Source organism: Sorghum bicolor, chromosome 9, assembly GCF_000003195.3.
Source record: "Sorghum bicolor cultivar BTx623 chromosome 9, Sorghum_bicolor_NCBIv3, whole genome shotgun sequence".
Taxonomy (NCBI): domain Eukaryota; kingdom Viridiplantae; phylum Streptophyta; class Magnoliopsida; order Poales; family Poaceae; genus Sorghum; species Sorghum bicolor.
Window position 1 is genome coordinate 40,738,477 of NC_012878.2, and position 19,523 is coordinate 40,757,999.

The 19,523-nt window shown below is 46.1% G+C and overlaps 1 protein-coding gene across 2 annotated transcripts; it reads right to left on the reverse strand.

Moving 5' to 3' along the window:
- On the reverse strand, nt 280-14,963 carry LOC110430545. Of its 2 annotated transcripts, none has more exons than XM_021448309.1 (3): nt 12,905-14,963; nt 12,490-12,703; nt 280-904 (listed from the first exon to the last, which is right to left on the reverse strand). In XM_021448309.1, exons 1-2 carry the CDS (start codon nt 14,849-14,851, stop codon nt 12,500-12,502), a joined length of 2,151 nt encoding a protein of 716 aa, XP_021303984.1. In that variant the 5' UTR covers nt 14,852-14,963; the 3' UTR covers nt 280-904; nt 12,490-12,499. The 2 variants fall into 2 exon arrangements, with proteins under 2 accessions (XP_021303984.1, XP_021303983.1); XM_021448308.1 differs by lacking the exon at nt 280-904 and adding an exon at nt 10,842-11,226 and having other exon boundaries at nt 12,905-14,962.

Consider the following 19,523-nt stretch of genomic DNA (forward strand, 5'->3'; position numbering starts at 1 on the left):
TTGGCTTTCAAGGTGTCGTAGGAGGAAGACTCCAGAAGGCGGCGGGCATCAGGCGAAACAGGGCGCTGACCGGCCCTAGGGTGGGGCTGGCCGGCCCCACCTTGTTTCCTCTGTGGGTCTCGTTCCTTCAGGTGTCTTTTAGACCCTTCTTGAGTCTTCTCGTGATGTTTTTCGCCGCGGATGAGTTTTATGGTAAATATGCACTAGAATCACTTTTTTAGCTCTCTGTGAAATAAACCCTTGGAAAATATAGAATCACCAAAACTCGTGGAAATTATCACTTAAAACCCTAGACTAGTATATATTCATGTGTTCCCTTGTGTCTAAAGTTCTAAAAAAAATTGACGTTATCGACTGTCAACATACTGAAAAGTTAAGATCTTTGCACATAGGGCATTAGTTTTGGTTATGGGAAAGAACTTTGCTAGGAAAGCAGTGGAGCAGATATTCCATGTAGTGTTTTCTCTCTGTTGGCATAGAACCATTGCTTCGCCCTTCCTAAGAGTGGGAATGGAAAGAGGCGGAGTAGTATGGCATCTCTTTCAACTCCTTTGATGGTGAATGCGCTGCAGATCTCTAAGAAGTGTTGGAGATGGGCACTTGCATCTTCATGCGCTTTCCCACAAAAGTGCTTGGCTTACACCATGTTGATCAAAGTTGGCTTGAGCTCGAATCCTTCTTCTCCCACATCGACTGCTGGCAGTGGTTGGATCAGAGAATTCTCGGAGAGTCTTGTTGGTTGTGGCTTCGAATATTGGCGTCAAACTTCTTCTTGGTTGCTCTTGTTCTTCTAACAAATTGATTGAGGGTTTCTTCTTTTTAAGTTTGGCTCTAGCTTTTCTGATTAACTCCTCGAGATCCTCAATGTAGTTTGGTAGATGAAGGAAACTAGTCATACATTACCCTGTAATAAGATATTCACAAACAGACAAAAGACAGGGTAAGCTTGTTTGAGTAAGATCAATAGTGTGGCTCGATTATCACATGTGTAAGATTATTCCTAGATGTTTAAAATAGATCTATTCTAAACCTCCTTTTTTTGCCTTCTCCAGCAACAGTGCCAGAACTGCTTGTGGGTATTTCCAAAATGATTATAAATAAGAGATTCAAGCCCTATCCTAGTAATGGCATTAGAAATATTCGGGACATCTCTTAGCATTTCTTAAGTCAGGTTGTCATCCCAACACAACACTAAAAGATGTGGTTGTACTTATGATCATAGCACTATAGAAAATGAATAAAGATTATCCACAAGCGCACAGATAAAATACACCTATTGTAGCATTTCACCCAGAAAAGTTTCAAGTATCGTTATTTATAATTTTACCGGTAGAAAGGCACTTGGAGGTATAAAAAACTATATCTTACACTTGTTATAAGAGTTCCACTAGATCAATACTCAAAACAGGGATCAATCAAAAATAAAGGATAATTAATAACAGATCAACATAATCCCGAAAGCAGTTCCACCGAGAAATTTTCTACTTGGGCGTGACTCTAGAAAGAACTAGAACATAGAGACTAACTCCTACGGTTATTCAAACTATAGGTTATTGAGCTACATTAATTAGTGGAATTACATTTAGCAATCATGGTCAGACTTAACTTGTATCCATACACAAGAGACATTGCTAAGGTGGGTCAGAAGCACAGCAAGACATCACCCCACAACTTGAAGCCTTACTAAGTCCTACATTCAGGGAATCAACTACATAGGACTCAACAAAGCTATCACCTTCGCGATCTATCACATGACCCGAAACATAGGGTGCATTCTGTTGACAGTCGATAACGTCAACTTTTATTAGAACTCCATGTATCGGCTAAAATAGCCGATCCAGTTAAGCTTAACGAATAGCGTGCATGCATGGATTCGTTTATGCATTAAATAAACTAGTAATCTGTGTTGAATTTATTGAAGCCCGCTGGACGTTAGACCAGGTGAATATAAATTTAATACAAGTTATGAAAGTAATTTATTGAAACCGCATGCCTTTTAGACCAGTTTTAATAAGTTATTGTTTATTTAATGAATAAAAGGATAATACATGTAAGCTATCTCACATATATGCATAGCGTATCGGCTAAACTGATCTGATAAACTGATACTGTCGACGAAAGCTAGTCGGCAGTCTACCTTGGGGTATACCCACGGTAGTAGTTTATCGGTAGACGGTGTGCAAGCTACGAACTCGATGGTGACGCAAGACACGGACAAGGTTTTTATCCAGGTTTGGCCGCCGTGTGGGCGTAATACCTACGTCCTGCGTACCAGATCACCGACCACGAAAGAACGGTCTTTGACGTTCCTGTTGTGATATCGCCTGATGGCTTCGAGATACTTTGCTGTTCGAAGACATGAAATTAGACGCTTTTCCTCCATGCAGTTGATTTCGAGCTCCCTGGCGTTGTCAGCCGTTGATTGGTCGAAGTTTTCAACTCTTGGAGATCTGAAGGTTACATCAGACGGGAGCACTGCCTCGGAGCCATAAACCATGAACTAGGGTGATACGCCTGTATTGCGACTGGCCTGTGTTCGGAGACCCCAGACCACGCCCGGTAACTCTTTCATCTATCGACCAGGCGCTCTGTCGTTCTCGGTGTACAACCTTTTCTTTAGGGCATCAATGATCATTTCGTTCGCGCGTTCAACTTGATCGTTTGCTCGTGGGTGAGCTACTGACACGTATTTTATGACTATGCCTCTGTCATCGCAGAAGTCCCAGAATGTAGTGCCAGTGAACTGAGTGTCTAGGTCGGTGATTATACTGTTGGGGATCCCGAATCTGTGTATGATTTGATTGAGGAACTCCACGGCCTTCTCGAAGATTGCTTTGACTAGTGGCATGTATTCGATCCACTTCGAGAATTTGTCGATTAACACGAAGACGAACTTGAAGTTGCCGGGAGCTGGTTTATATGGCCCAATCATGTTGAGGCCCCAGCAGGCGAAAGGCCAGGATGACGGAATAGTTTGAATCTCGTGAGCAGGTACGTGGGTCCTTTTGGCGAAGAACTGGCATCCTTCACAATGTCAGACCAGTTTTTCTGCGTCGGTGACTGCGGTTGGCCAGTAAAAACCTGCTCGGAAAGCCTTCCCGACCAGTGTTCTAGAGGCTGCGTGGTTGCCACAGGATCCGGTGTGTATGTCGTCTAGGAGCTTGATGCCATCATCTTGGGATATGCATTTGAGCAGCACTTCAGAACTTGCATTTTTTCGCATAAGTTTGTCGTCCACCAGTATGTAATTCTTTGATCGTCGAATGAGGCGCTCGTTCTCCGTTTTATCCTGAAAGCCCGACCCGTTCGATATATACCTGATGAACGAGGTGCGCCAATCACAGCTGCTGGTTGTCGGAGTAGCGTCGTCTATGAGCATTGCCTCAATAGGTTGCTTTTCAACCAAGTCTGTGCCCACACTTGGCTCATGGATGTCCTGGACGAAAACACCTCGCAGGATCTAGGCCCGAGATGACCCTAACTTTGACAGCGCATCCACTGCCTGGTTCTTATCCCGGACCACGTGGATGTACTCTATGCCATAGAAGTTGGATTCCCATTTGCGGATTTCTTTGCAGTAGAGATCCATCTTCTCGTGGGTTGCGTCCCATTCCTTGTTGAGCTGGTTGATAACTAAAGCGAAGTCGCCATGGACGTAGAGGCGTTTGACTCCCAACTCAACGGCTAGTCGTATGCCATGCAGGCATGCTTCGTACTCAGCGACGTTGTTTGACGCCGGAAAGAGGATCCTAAGGACGTAGCGCAGTTTGTCCTTGTTAGGCGACACGAAAAATATCCCAGCGACGGCGCCGTTGATGTTCAAGGACCCGTCGAAGAACATTGACCAGTGGTCGAAGGCGTCGGAAACGGGAGGCTCGTTGAGATCCGTCCACTCTACGATGAAATCAACCAGGGCCTGAGACTTAAATGTGGTGCGGCTCTGGAAATCCAGGGAGAATGGGCATAATTCCATTGCCCATTTTACAATTCTGCCGTTGGCGTCTTTATTGCGCAGAATATCCCCAAGAGGAAAACTGGTGGTTACCCAGACCCGATGGCCATCGAAGTAGTGCTTTAGCTTCCTCGACGTTATTAGAATGGCGTATATGAGCTTCTGTATTTGTGGGTATCTGGCCTTGGACTCATTTAAGACTTCGCTTATGAAATAAATAGGTCTCTAGACTTTGAAGACGTGACCTGGCTCGTCTCGCTCGACCACTATTGCCGTGGAGACAACCCTGTCGGTTGCTGCAATGTAAAGTAGTAGGTCTTCATTGGGCTGAGGCGCTGTGAGAACAGGCGGTGAGGTGAGGAAAGTCTTGAGCTGGGTGAACGCAGCGTCAGCTTCCTCTGTCCAGGAGAATTTTTCCGACGCCTTCAAGAGTTTGAAGAAAGGGAGGCCTTTTTCTCCTAGTCTTGAGATGAAGCGGCTGAGAGCGGCTATACATCCGGTGAGCTTCTGAATATCCTTGACATTCTTAGGTGGTCGCATGTCGAGCACTGCTTTTACTTTTGAAGGCTTCGGTCGTATGCCGTCGCGGCTGACGACGTTGCCGAGTAGTAGACCAGAAGGGACCCCAAAGATGCACTTTTTGGGGTTAAGCTTCCACTTGTATTTGTTTAGTGCCTTAAAGGTTCGGTCTAAGTTGTCGATTAGGGTGCTTGCATCCCTTGTTTTGACGACGACGTCATCTACATAAGCCTCGACGAGGTCATCACGAATCTCGTCATGGAGGCATTGCTGGATGGCCCGTTGATAGGTGGCTCCGGCGTTTTTGAGTCTAAAGGACATGGTCGTGTAGCAGTATGCGCCGAAAGGAGTAATGAAAAACGTTTTGATCTGATCATCTCCCTTTAACGAGATCTGGTGATAACCAGAGTAGCAGTCTAGAAAAGAGAGGAGTTCGCATCCGGCCGTTGAGTCGACTACCTCGTCGATGCGAGGGAGACCAAAAGGATCTTTAGGACAGTGTTTATTGAGATCAGTGTAATCAACGCACATTCTCCATTCATTATTCTTTTTGCGTACAAGAACCGGATTGGCGAGCCAATCGGGATGATACACTTCTTTTATAAATCCGGCTGCTAGAAGCCGTGTTATTTCTGTCCTAATAGCCTCCTTTTTGTCACGAGTGAACCGTCGTAGCTTTTGCTTGAAGGGTCTTGCGGTCTTCGAGACATTTAAGGAGTGCTCGATCAGGTTTCGTGGGACGCCGGGCATGTCTGCGGGTTTCCATGTGAAAACGCTCACGTTGTCCCTTAGAAACCTGACGAGCGCGTCTTCCTATTTGGGGTCCAGATTGGCCCCGATGAGGGCCGTCTTCCCGAGGCTGCCGTCGACCAGCTGTACTTCCTTGTATTCCTTGGACTTTGAATTCTTCCTAGCGGTCTCCTGCTCGGGTAGTCAGAGCTGGTCAGGAGGGAGCTGTGCAACTTGGGCTGCTGTTTCTGCCATGCGGATTGAAAGATCAATTGCTTCGGTGATCTTGAAGCTTTCCTCCTCGCAAGTGTATGCGGTATAGACATTGCCTCGAACAGTTAAGACGCCCTTTTCTGTAGGCATTTTGAGGACCAGGTATGAGTAATGTGGAACTGCCATAAACTTTGTCAGCGATGGTCGGCCCAGTATGGCATGGTAAGTTCCATCAAAGTCGGCGACCACAAAGTTGACGAACTCTGTTCGAAAGTGGTCGGATGTTCCGAACTGGACAGGCAGCGTTATCTGTCCGAGGGGTACTGAACTTTGACCTGGCAGGACTCCCCAGAATTGAGCGTCGTAGGGCTTTAGCTGTGCTGGGGTTATCTTGAGAGCAGGCAAGCTGTTGCGAAAGAGGATGTCAATGGAGCTTCCCCCGTCAACGAGCACGCGCTCGAATCTGATGTTGTTGATGCAAGGATCCAGTATTAGAGGGAAACGTCCTGGTTCTGGGATGGTGGCCCACTGGTCCTTCCTGCTGAAGGAGATTTCCCTGTGCGACCAGGGAGGGAATTTCGGTTCGGCGATTAGGCCATCCGTGCTGTCTATGTTGAGGCAGGCTCTTTTTAAGAGCTTTCTTTCTCGCTTAGACTCGATGGAGACCTTGCCCCCGAAGATGGAATGGACCACATCGGTGGGACTGACATACTGGTGTCGTGGGTCCCTATCCTGGTCCTCGTCCTCGTCTTCATGATCGCGCCCGTCCTGTTTCCCATTTTTCTTGGCGGGGTCGTCTTGAGCAGCCCGCCGTGTGTAGATGCTTTTTAGGACGCGACATTCCTCCATCGTGTGGTTGGATTTTGGATGCAGTTGACATGGTCCCTTCAACGTCTTGTTGTAGTCTTCCTGGTAGTCTCGCCGCCCATTTGGACGCTTGACCATATTCACCTCGTGGTCGTGGTCGCGAGGGCGCTTGCCTCTGAAGTCATCACGATTGTCGCGCCGCCTGTCCCAGCCTTCTCTGTGGTCCGGGTTGTCGGGGCGACGATGGTTCCTGTTGTCGAAACGACCTCGACTGTCATCTCGTCGAGAAGGCTGGTCGGGGCCTCTCACATCGTCCCGGATGAGTTTTTCTGCGTCGTCGGCGTCGGCGTAATTTTTAGCTGTGGCAAGGAGCTCAGCCATCGTTGTTGGTCTTTTGCGCAGCAGCTTGTTCTTCAGTGCTTCATGGAAGCACAGCCCCTTGATGAAAGCAGATATGGCCTCGTCGTGGGAAATTTTCGGGATCTTAAGGCGCATATCCGAGAATCGTCAGATGTAATCGCGCAGAGGCTCGTTTTTCCTGTCCCGTATCCTTTCGAGGTCATACTTGTTCCCAGGTTGTTCGCAGGTAGCGATGAAATTGTCGATGAATGCTTGGCGTAGTTCTTCCCAGGAGTCGAAAGAGTCCTCGGGCAGGCCTAGGAGCCACTGGTGACCAGCCTGGTCGAGGACGACTGGGAAGTAGTTGGCCATGACGTGCTCATCCCCCGCTGCTGAACGGACGGCGATCTCATAGAGAGTGATCCAGTTCTCTGGATTTTCCTTGTCGTCGTATTTTTTGAGTTTCTCGAGCTTAAAATTGCGAGGCCACACGACCTGGCGTAGGTGTGAGGAGAACTGTCTCAGGCCTAGGGGACCGTGCGTTGCATCGTACTCAATGCGACGCAGGTTTTCGTGAACTGCTCTCTCCGTGGCGCGCCTGTTGATGCGGTCCCGGGCGTCTTTGGGAGGAATATTGTATTGAAGATCCCTGTGCTGGTTTACTTCCTGACCACGCCGGCGATTCTGCTCGCGATGGCCGCCACCGTCCCGACCGCCATCGTCACGCCGTGAATCTTTTCGACGATTGTTGGGGGAACGGCTGCGGTGGTGGTCGCTGGGCTGTGGTGAGGTCCGACTGCGATGGGTCTGGTCGGAGGAGACTTCTGCATAGGAGATAGCTTGGACTCTTTTAAGCAGTGTGGTGGTCTGTCCCATCGCGGCGATCAGATGCGCGCGCACGCTGGACCGGACACCCTGGCACTCGGGAGTGTCAGGGAGTCGATCTAAGTTGGCCATGGCGACAGCCACGTTAGCACTTGGCGTTTTGTAGACTTGTTGATCCCCGACCATGTCAAAAGCGTCGGTGAGGTTATGTGACGGGAGTTGTCGTTCCTCGTCTGCGCGTCGTCGGGCGCGGTCGGTATTGCGCTGCTCGCGGAGCTGCCTTTGCTCATCTGTCTCTCCATCAACGACCGGCTCATCGGCGCTGACATTGAAGACGAGATCTCCTCGCTGGGGTGGAAAGACTGGGAAGCGAGAGAAATCCGGAGGATACGGTGGTAAATCCAGATCGTAGTCTTCGTCCTCGAAGTTTATGACTTCAGTGGGAACGGATCCAGTGCTGGAGTTTGTGCTGGAAGCCTGGCCGTCCTCGGATCGCCACCATGTTGACGTAGTGACGAGCCGGCCGACTGCTCTATTTTGGCAACCAACCAGCCTTGTTGAAAAGGGATTGGATGTGCCGTGAATAGAGAACGGCCGAGTCGTTCAGCCCGTAAGGATAACCTTGATCTGGATCAGCCTCGAGTTTGACGGACCGTTCTGAGGGGGTGGAGGTTATCGTCAGAGACGTTCCCAGCTGTTCGTGTGTGATGACACGAGTTGGCCGGTGGGAGTTGAAGGAATCTGTTGGCGCGGCTTGATCAGGCTGGCGCGAGATCCCATCCACTAGTCGGGAAGCCTCGAGAAGCTTGAGATCGGCGCGATCAAGGGCTCGGAGAAGGTCCGAGCCATCGATCTTCTTTCCCTTGTAGCGCGGAAGCGGTGGTCGGGTGCTCGGTGCCAGCGTCTGCGTGGTCGGAGCCGATGCCGCCGTCATCCCAGATTGGATTTGGGCTTCTTCCGAAACCGTGGCCGTGAGGCCACCGCCGCGAGTTGTCCACGTAATCTGGCCGACGGTGAACGTGAGGCCTTCAGGCACGGCCGCGGAAGCTGGAACGATGACCATCTTGTTCGCCAGAAAAGCTGTACGCACACCCCCTACCTGGCGCGCCACTGTCGACGAAAGCTAGTCAGCAGTCTACCTTGGGGTATACCCACGGTAGTAGTTTATCGGTAGACGGTGCACAAGCTACGAACTCGATGGTGACGCAAGACACGGACAAGGTTTTTATCCAGGTTTGGCCGCCGTGTGGGCGTAATACCTACGTCCTGCGTCTGATTGTATTGGATTGTGTTGAGAGATAATGTGTCTATGGGGGTCCCTTGCCCCTCCTTATATAGTCCGGAGGGCAGGGTTACAGATCTGGAAACTAATTCTAGTCGGTTACAATTGCCATAGATAGTTCGATATCAATTCCTATTCTAACCGACTAGAACCCTGCTTGATCTCCACGTCTTGTTTCCTTACGCGAAACTCCGAGCGATCAGATCAAGCCTCGAACTTGTCTCGTAATGGGCCAAGCCTCCTGGCCAAGTCTAGCCGTAAGGGTATAGGGGTTTATACCCCCATAGATACCCGTAAGATGCAATTGTTCAATACAATCGATAATGTTTATTCTTTTGCATTGTTTCAAGGAGTTGAGTTTCTAGTTAATTTCCTTCATTCAGCGGCTTCTTCAGGTCATACATCTCGAAACTGTCTGACAATAATCGACTGGTTCCATAATTTGATATTTTTATTTCTACCTTGTCAATTTCCATAATTTGATATTTTTATTTCTACCTTGTCAATTTTCAGGTCAAATTGACTGACATGCCCCCGAATCAATTCACCAAGCTCGTGTATTTGTGGCTCAGGAGGTCTAGGACTCCAGCTCCTGCACTCCCTCTGAGAGCCCCCAAGATTGTTGGTGTGAGAAACCAATTTTTACACCAACAGATTGCTTCAACGAATTATACGTTAATTAATTATTGTATGAATTGTGTTATATAGGGCCCAAAACATTCAAAATTATGGTTGAAGTTTTGTTTCCAGCCTAAACTAATTAGGGATGCAAACGTGTTTGATCCAGTTAGAGCAACTCCAACCCACCTCCTAAACAAGTCCCTATTCTAAATCTAGGGACTTGATTAAAAAAATCAACTCCAACCCACCTTCTATTTGAGCTCCCATTTTTTATGCCCTCCTAAATTATAGTTTCAACCCCTCACATCTAGAACCCTCTATCCTACTTGTTTAGAAGGTGAGTTGGAGTTGGGTCTTAATTTGAGCTCCTACTTTTTTTATCATAGCATGTAAATAAAAATTTAAGGGCTTAATTTAAGAACTTAGGTTGGAGTTGCTCTTACGCTCGAAGTTCAGCTAAGAGTCAGAAAAATAGAGTCTGAGCCTCTGAGAGAAAAAAAAAATCCTAAGCGCAACTAGCAATGAAGTCACATTGCACCAAACAATCATATCTCGGAACTGAAATATTCAAGCTGAATGTTGCGCCAAACATTTTTTTTCCTTAGTGAAAGAAAGAAAATCATGGATGTATGCAGTTTTTGCTTGAACTTGTCTTGTGTGCTCACGCCTTGTTCAGTTCCCAAAATTTTAGGTTTTTGGACATTGTATAACTTTTATTTTTATTTAACAAATATTATCTAATCATGAACTAACTAAGTTCATAAGATTCATCTCGCAATTTACAGGCAAACTGTATAATTAGTTTTTATTTTCATCTATATTTAATGCTCAATGTATGTACCGCAAGATTCGATAAGATAAGGAGTCCCGAAATTTTTTGAAACTAAACAAGGCCTCAGATTACACGATGGTCTGCGGAAAATAAGAAAGTAAGAAACTGGTATTTGTGGATGAGATGCCAAAGTATGAACCGTCAATGAGTCAGGTGTTATATCAACTGAATTACAACAGTTCATGAGAGGAGATATATCATTCTTTCATATACTAGCTAATGGCCCAGGCATTGCTACAAGCGTCATAATTCACAAATTATTATATCAAACCAATTCATTTCCAGTCATAGCTATGAATGCTACAAGCAATTTGAAAGGAAAATTTGTTCTTAAAGGATCACAAATTCATCACCCTTATTATGCTTCAAACACACATAAGTGTTAATGTGGATTTTCTATAGGGTATGCCAACAATCATTTTGCAGTAGAGCATAGCTTCTATTCTTCCCCTATTTCAACTTTCAAGTGCGACAAATCTCAGTTTGACATATATATCTTAAAAGAAATTTATTCTAATTCATGTTGACAGCTTCCTCACATTTTGTTCTTCAATAGCTAATTCATGCCACCCAGGTGAACACAACTGGAAATGTGCCAAAGTACAACTCTAAAATACAATAGGCTAGCCATAAAAATCCTTAAATCAATTAATTAATGGTACCTGAGTCATAAAGCCTTGTTCTGAAAGAATGGCATGTAAAATTAGGAAGTAACAAATATCTCACAGTTATAAAGAGGTACCATATAGATTTGCTAGCATCAGATACATTTTGCATGTCAATTATGTTGGCAGCAGTACTGAAGCAAAAGCTCCAATCAGAAGATACACAATGAATAGAGCTAGTATACCTATTTCTCAGTTCAATACCAAGCAAAGTACATAGCTATATTACAAAGATTGCCTCCATGTCAGCTTCTTATATCTAGCACCAATATCATGTCAAATTCTTATTTTGCATGTCATCTGTGCGGGATGGTATGTCAAGATGGTTGTATGCATTACCATGCAAAGCAGATTTTCGACTTTATTACTGTGCTGCCACAATAAGAAAGACTCAGAATCCCAGTTCTTGTAATAAGGATATAAGAATCCAAACTGTTCTCACCTGGATGTGGGAAATAGAGATAAACATGCCGTCATGGAATAACTACTTTTCAATAGGAATAGCATGGTACTAGTCACCCAAAAAAAAGGAATAGCACGGTACTATTTTGTTCATATATCATCAAATGTATGTTAACAATCTTTTTGTCTACTTTGACTGTGTTCAGAAAAGAATACCTTTCCTGTATTCTAATCATTAAGATAGTGAATGAGAGCCACACATGGCATGTGAGACTTGCATACCTATTTTACATTAACCAGAAAGCTACTGGGAGTACATACTGATTTTTAAGCTAACCAAAAAGTTGTCAGCTCTAAAGAAATAAGAAATCTCATTACTCAACAAGAGTCTGTTGACTCCACCGATCATGGACAATTAGAAGGGCTGTTAGGCCCCTTGTGACTTGGTATCCATGGACCAAACCTGAGATAATTTCTAACACTGATAAGCTGCCAGGGCATTTCTGGAATTATCTAGCCAGGTGCCAACATTAGCCTTGGCGGCCGGTGTGTCCTGGACTCCTAGTCTTCCACGACAGGGTCACAAGGTTCATCAAGTCCGATGTCATGCTCGATCCTAAAGCCAAGAGCTAATGGAGTTGCACGCACTGATGGGTGATTGGGAGGAGCGTGCAGGCGGTGACAGGTGGATGATGGGAGGGACAAGCAGAACATGCGACATGAAGGAACAGGGGAGCGGAACAGACGGGCGCAGGTAACGAGTGGGAAATGCAGGAATACGGTGCGGAGGACGGCACAATGGCACCACTTGTGGAAGGCACTAGGAGAAGCAGCACATCCATGAGGCGGAGGGAGGGGAGGTGGTGTTGCAGAGCCATGGGGCAAACTGGGAGGCTCTGCAGAGGAATGGGAGGTGGAACGTGGCCATGGAGTCAGCGCATGAGAGGAGAGGTGACGAATGGATGGAGGTGAATTGCTTATCTGTTTTTTAAATAGGAGAGAAATGCAACTGAACCACAAGGTAGGAGCTACAAAACAAAATCGCTACTGATTACTGAGCAGCATAACTTCACCATTGATTAGATGACATGAGTTTACAAGTGCATAAGTTTTTCGTAAAAAAATGTATTTATGGTGCAGCCAGGGTGCTAACTGACAATCAAAGGCTAAGAGCACATTAGTAACAAGCTCATCACACATTGTTCCAAAAAATGCAATCTTGAAAACAAAATTTTCAAGCTTGAACAAATGCAAAAGAACAAAAAGGAGTTGCAAAATAGAGTGCAAATACAGCAAAACTTACAAGGAGTCAATTATGTTCCAAGCTTGTTAACTTCCTTCTTCAACCATAAACCACGAAGTCTTGATTCATAGCTCATAAAAATCTCTCGATTGGTTGCATCCTTGAGGATATGAAATGCAAGATGCTTCATCTCATCTGACACATCGTCCATGTCATGTAACACTTTTAAGCATTTTGGTATTGAGTATTCATTTCCTTGTTTTGTAGTTAGAGGCTGCAAAGTGAACACTTTTAGACCAAGACTAGGTGCACTTTTTTCTTACAAAAGGACTAAAAGTCAAATGGTATAAAAATACAATTAAATAAAATGTGCTATAACAAAGATGCAGAGGCAGACTACTACTGCTTGTGGTTGAAAAATACACTTCTGCAATGTTTTAAACAAATATAGAAATTGGGCAAAATACTTAAATACCTCAGTCAGAATGTCCATCTTCCCCAGATATGATATATTGTAGTTCTGATTAAGTGCATCATCTGCAGGGTCAGCATATGTGCATTGCCTCTTAGAAGGTTTCTCTGCTGCACCGCTGCCACAATGTTGTGCGCCTCCTGCTGAAGGTGGCACTTGACCTTTCAATGCAGGACATGAACCTAGGGTGAGGTGCCTCTTTAGATGGCTAGTGCCTGACGTTCTGGAGCAAGCAAAGGACCTCCTGCAATACTTACAGCATGCTCGTGTGCATCCATCAGAATCGGTTTCAGTAGTGAAATGTTTCCAGATGATGGAGTTCTTTCTCCGAATTTTTGCGATGGTTGGAGGTGTCACCTCAGCGTTGTTCTTATCAAGAGTCATCTCAATACCTTGAACCATTTCCCTGTCATAGATGATCATTTGGTTACAACGGGTCATTAAACCACCATGATTATTCTTGCTAACTTGGACCGTTTCGCTGCAATGTCTTGATGTGGTTGGTGCTGCCTCACCAGTGTAATTACCATGAGTCAGGTCAATACCTTGAACCATCTCACTGCCACATATAACCATTTGGTTGCAGTGGATCATCTCATCACTGTGATCCATGTCATTGCCACATCTTGATGTGGTTGGTGGTGTCACCTGAGCAGTGCCATTATCTTGAGTTGTCTCAATACCTTGAAAAATCTCACTGCCCTGGATGACAGTCTCGTGACAGTGGATCTTCTCACCACCATGATCACTGGAGACCATCTCACTGCCACATCTAGATTTGGTCAGTGTTGCTGACTCATTAGTGTCACAACCATGAATCACCTCAATACCTTGATCCATCTCATTAGTTTCAACCAGCACAGCAGGTGGCCATGGCATTTGCAAAGGATAACCAAGAGCGCTGCACTCAAACTCAGAATCGATACACATTTTCTTCAGATTGATGGCAAACTGGCGGGATTGGTCCCAGCATAGAAGAGCTAGTCCATTGGTTACTGCATGGACTTGACGCAATTGGATATCCCTGCCAAGCACTTGGCTCACTAGAATTTTCCTCTCCGGCTCCCACATATTGGCAGCACCATTCGCCTTTAGCAGCCACACTTGCAAATGGATGTTGTTAATGCTACCAACAAGGCCCACAAGGCAGCACATGTCATCCTCAGTGTCTCCAATGGCATACATTGACTCTTGGAAGAATGTAAATGGGATACCAAGGATGGAGAATTCCATAGTGGCCGTGTCAAGCAAGAGGGATGAAGTGTCATCGTATCTCCAAAAGATGAACCGACCGGCATGCATCGCCTGGTCATGTTGAGGTCTGTTAATGTCCTTTACCCACTGGTGGCAATGCCACTGGCGAGTATGTGAGTGGTACTCGGCAGCTCGCAACAACCGATCATGGCCACGCTGCTGCACAGAGACCACGCGGAATGACGCCGCATCGTCGCTATGGCCTTGCAGCAAACATTCAGAAATAAAGGTACTTGGGAGGGGGCTATTCTGCGGAAGCCATACAGGTTCGCGGGCGGAAGCTGGGTCGAACACGGCGCGTGATTCGCCCCTGGAGAGTAGGAGGCGGCCATTGTGGCAGTCAAGGAGGCGCCACTCCGGATGGCTCTCGAGACCGGTGAGACCGAAGTCGCCCCCGCGCACGAATTTGGCGAGGGCGCGGTCGGAGCGGACTGAATCCGCGAGCTGGAATGAGGGAAGCCCGGTGTGCGCCCTGGGAACGTAGAGGCCGAGCAGGGGCGACGAGGCGTGGCGGGAGCGGTACCTGCGGAGGAACCCGGGGGAGGATGCGACCTGGAGCCAGCGCCTCGAGGCGAGCGCGGCGCGGACGAGGGCGGCAGGCGTCGGGAGACGGAGCAGGATCTCGGCAACGGCACGGAGTTCGCCGGCGAGGGAGGTGGGGGAGGTGGGGCCACCTTTGATGGGCGGCATCGCCATCAACCTGCACAAGCACCAGCGATGGCCTGGTGGGGAAATCCGTGGATGGCGGCCGAAGCGTGGGCCGGACCCCGGCGCTGAGGACGGAGGGGAGCGAGCTTTTTTTTTTGGAAATCTAGCATTATGAAAAGGGCAACGTATGCAGTGCAAACTCATCTTAACTCTAATCTGGACCACAGGATGTTGATCTAAGGGGACGCATGGGAGAGGTAGAAGGAGAGATTTGTAAAAGTGTGATTAAGAGCGGGCGGTTAAGTGCAAAATTATCTAATCTTTCCGCGTTTCTTGGATCAACATCCTATGGTCCAGATTAGAGTTTGTACAGTTTGCACAGAAGATAAGTTTGCACTAGATCCGTTCCCTATGAAAAGTGGGCTTGGGAGATATACCATCCCACATCAGGGCTTCGCCAGACTACCATTATGAAATGCGACACAATCACTAGAATACCATCGGATGAATTTTGAAGTTTTTTATTCCCCTTCTACCCCTGCCTTCTTGTATATTCTTTCACGAGCTGCTACTGGAACGAAACGGAGGCACAAATTACTTCCACCCAGAACGGATCGAGCGAGGAGCCCCTGGCGAGTGGGTGCTGCTGTCCCTGGCGAGCGGCTCCGCACGGCGAGCACCACCAATCTGACCATGGAAACATATGTCCAGCCTACTGATGAGTCGCCCAGGACCACTCAAAGAACTCCAAGAAAGAAGAGAACGACATCGAAGAAGCTGGTCCCAAGGAAGATAAAAACAAGCTGAGCAATCTGTGTCATTGAATCTATGTTTGTGAACCTGTATCTTGTATGACTATGAGAACATGTGTCATTTGAATCTGTTTGCATGATGGATACTTTCTGTTAACTTTGGCCATCCCAGAATTTATGGTCACCTGTTTGTGAACCTTTTTATTTTCTGGTCACTTGTTCTATCCGTCTTCCTTTCTTGCCTGGTCAGTGGCTGTGATGAAAAACGCCCCAGCCCTATAGAGCTACTACTCTCCAACATCCTGAAATAACTCACAAGCTTTCCAACAACTGAAAAATAAACAAGTGGCTTGGCACAAACAGAGATAAAACACTACAAACGGATTTCCATTCATTCATTGATTCATTTAGATAACAAATACACAACATTCAACCACTCTTGATAATTGCATACATAATGCTAACTAACACAAGTCCACAAATTAAAAGTAAACATTTGATAATACGCCCTCAAGCTACATAATGCTAACTATATCCGTAAGCAGCTTCACTTGTTTGAAATCCTTCGGCTTCTCGGTATTGAATACTTGTCGTGGCTTGAGGGCGTCTGAAAGGTCCTAATATGGCTAGAGGGGGGGTGAATAGCCTATTTAAAAAAATCTATAAACTCACTAGAGCAAGAGGTTAGTAAATAACAAAGCGAAGCTTTTTGCTCTAGCTCTAAAGGAGTGTTTGCAAGCCACCTATCCAACAATTCTAGTTGTTAAGATCACTAGGCACACAAGAGCTAAGTCACTACTTATACTAGAGAGCTATCTAAAGTTTCTATACAAGTAAGTAAGCTACTCTAGTTTGCGGGAATGTAAGAGAGATGGTTTGATCTTTATACCACCGTGTAGAGGGGATGAACCAATCAATAATATGAAGTCCAATCACCGGGAGAAATCCAATGAATAAACACAATGGAGACAAACAACTTTTCTCCCGAGGTTCACGTGCTTGCCGACACGCTATGTCCCCGTTGTGTCGACCAACACTTGGTGGTTCGGTGGCTAAGAGGTGTAGCACGAACCTAGTCCTCACTAGGGCACCACAAGAACCTACCCACAAGTGAGGTAACTCAATGACACGAGCACTTTACTAGAGTTACCTTTCGGCTCTCCGCCGGGGAAGGTACAAGACCCCTCACAATCACCGGGAGATGGCCACGAACAATCACCAACTCGTGCCAATGCTCCTCCGCTGCTCCAAGCCGTCTAAGTGGCGGCAACCACCAAGAGTAACAAGAAAACCGCAGCTAAAATGATCCCCAAGTGCCACTAGATGCAATCACTCAAGCAAATGCACTTGGAATCACTCTCAATCTCACAAAGATGTTTAATCTATGAAGGATATGAGTGGGAGGTGTTTGCTTAGGCTCACAAGGATGTCAAGTATGTTAGAATGCCAAGAGAGTAAGTCCCAAGCCGGCCAAACATGTATTTATAGCCCCTCAAGCAAATAGAGCCGTTGGCTCTTTTACTGGGCAAACTGCGGGGTCACCGGACGCTCTTAAAGGGGCACCGGACGCTCAACACCAGCGTCCGGTGCTCCAACGTCAGCCGCGTGTCTGAGTCTAACGGTAACCTGCAGAGCACCGGACGCTTAGCAGGTTGGCACCGGACGCGTCCGGTGTACACCGGACTCATGCGCAGAGAGCTCCGCAAACTCGTAGGGTCACCGGACGCAAGCCACCGGACACACCCTTAGCGTCCGGTGCTCATCGGACCCATGCGCAGAGAGGGTCGCAAAACGCCCGCACACCGGACGCGCACCACCGGACGCTCAAGCCAGCGTCCGGTGCCTATCGTCCGGTGCCTTACCCTAACTGAGCCAGGCACTGTCTGCACCGGACGCTCAGACTTAGCGTCCGGTGCCTCAGTGGCCAGCGTCCGGTGAGTGTTTTCTCAGCGAGAAACACTCCCGCGACTACTCCAAATTTCCTCCGGCGCAATAGAAAATATGCACTTCATTTTCTCAAAAAGCGCCGAATCCGAGAGGAACCCATCCTCTCTCTACCCTTCAAACTCCACCTCCTTATCAAAGTGTGCCAACACCACAACGTGTAAACCAACAAGTGCACGTGTGTTAGCATTTTCACAAACATTTTTCTTCGAAGAAGTTAAGTTAGCTCACTAGGTTCTAAATGCATGCACATGAACAATGACACCTAGTGGCACTTGATAACCGCTTAGCCAAAGAATTACCCTCTTTATAGTACGGCTATATATCCTAAATGTGATCACACCCTCTATGGTGTCTTGATCACCAAAACTAAAACCCTAAGCAATACCTTTGCCTTGATCTCCATAGGGTTTTGTTTTTCTCTTTCTTCTTTTCCAAGTTGAGCACTTGATCATCTTGTGGTCATCACCATCATCACCATGATCATCACTTGCTCCATCACTTGGCATGTACCAACCTCATTAAGTCTACACACACTTAGTATAGAGGTTAGTGCTAGGGTTTCATCAATTATCCAAAACCAAACTAGGGCTTTCAATCTCCCCCTTTTTGGTAATTGATGACAACCCTTTTTACAAAGATTTTCAATAAAATTTTCTTGGATTCATGTTGCTTGCCCAAGCATTTTACCATGTGCAAAGGTTATGGACAAGTTTCATAAACCCAAATTGGTAGCAATTGCTCCCCCTACATATGTGCTAAGAGTTTGGATTTGAAAGCTTGCACATATGCTTGAATAGGAAATATAGGAGTCAATTTCTACCAAATGATGCTAAGGTGTAAAGAATGGACCTTTGAAGCGTGATACCAATCGGAGTTGCCAATGTACACCATCCTTAGCACCATTAGTAACTAGACATTCACAAAACTAGAACACCTCGTGAGATCAACATTATAAACAAGGTTCTAGTACCACTTGTGAAATAACTAAAAGTCTAGTTACACTACCTATGCATGCTAGTTCTTCATTTCATCAATCAAGCCTACAACTAGCATACACCACACAAGCAAGGCATCGGAGAGAAAGCTTCTAAAGCTAAATGCAAATGCAAGCAACCATATGTGATGCACATACAAATGCAACATACAAGTTTATGAGCTTGCTCCCCCTACTTGTGTGCTTCAAAATTTTAATTGATCCGATCCCCTTCTTTTATCATGTTACTCCCTATCTTGTACTTAATTGATCCGATCCCCTTCTTTTATCATGTTACTCCCTATCTTTGTACTTCTCCTATAATTTCTCCCCCTTTGTCATCAATGACCACAAAAGGTGAGCTCAAATTTTAGATACGTTAGTGTGAAACCATGTGAAGTGAGATCATTTTACCAATTTGGTCCAATCTAGATTACTTGCCTAAGATATTTAACTCGGTTTGATCCAAGGACAAGCTTCTTCACACCTCCAAAAAAAAGGGTTATCTTGTACCATGTTGAGTTAAACACTTATAGCTCATATTCTAGATCAAACACTAGGATTGCAAGCCCACAAATATGTCATATGCTACCACTAGATCAAGTCAAGCATAGAAGCAATAGTGGTATCATACAAGCATCAAATTCATTTGATTTTCATGAAAGATCCTAAGACATGTAAGGAATGACTAGATGCACTAAATAAGTCCTTAGCAAGGATGGATGACATGTCAAACAAATTCACCTTGCTTTGCTCGAAGGAGAGGCATGTCATATAATGGGGGTGCATCAACACATATTTGAGAAGTCAAGTATGTTCAATTCATTCCTTAGCTTGCAAAACCTCTTCTCATCAAGTGGCTTGGTGAATATATCGGCAAGTTGATCATCGGTGCCTATACTCTCAATGCAAATGTCCCCTTTTTGTTGATGATCTCTTATGAAGTGATGGCGGACATCTATGTGCTTTGTTCTTGAGTGTTGAACCGGATTGTTGGTGAGCTTCACGGCACTTTCATTGTCACATAGCAATGGCACTTGTTTGAAGT

Coding starts and splice junctions, on each gene's coding strand:
- LOC110430545 (XM_021448309.1), bottom strand. CDS start 14,851: ATGGCGATGCCGCCCATCAAAGGTGGCCCCACCTCCCCCACCTCCCTC. Junction 12,704..12,904: donor AGATGGACATTCTGACTGAG/GTATTTAAGTAT, acceptor TTCACTTTGCAG/CCTCTAACTACAAAACAAGG.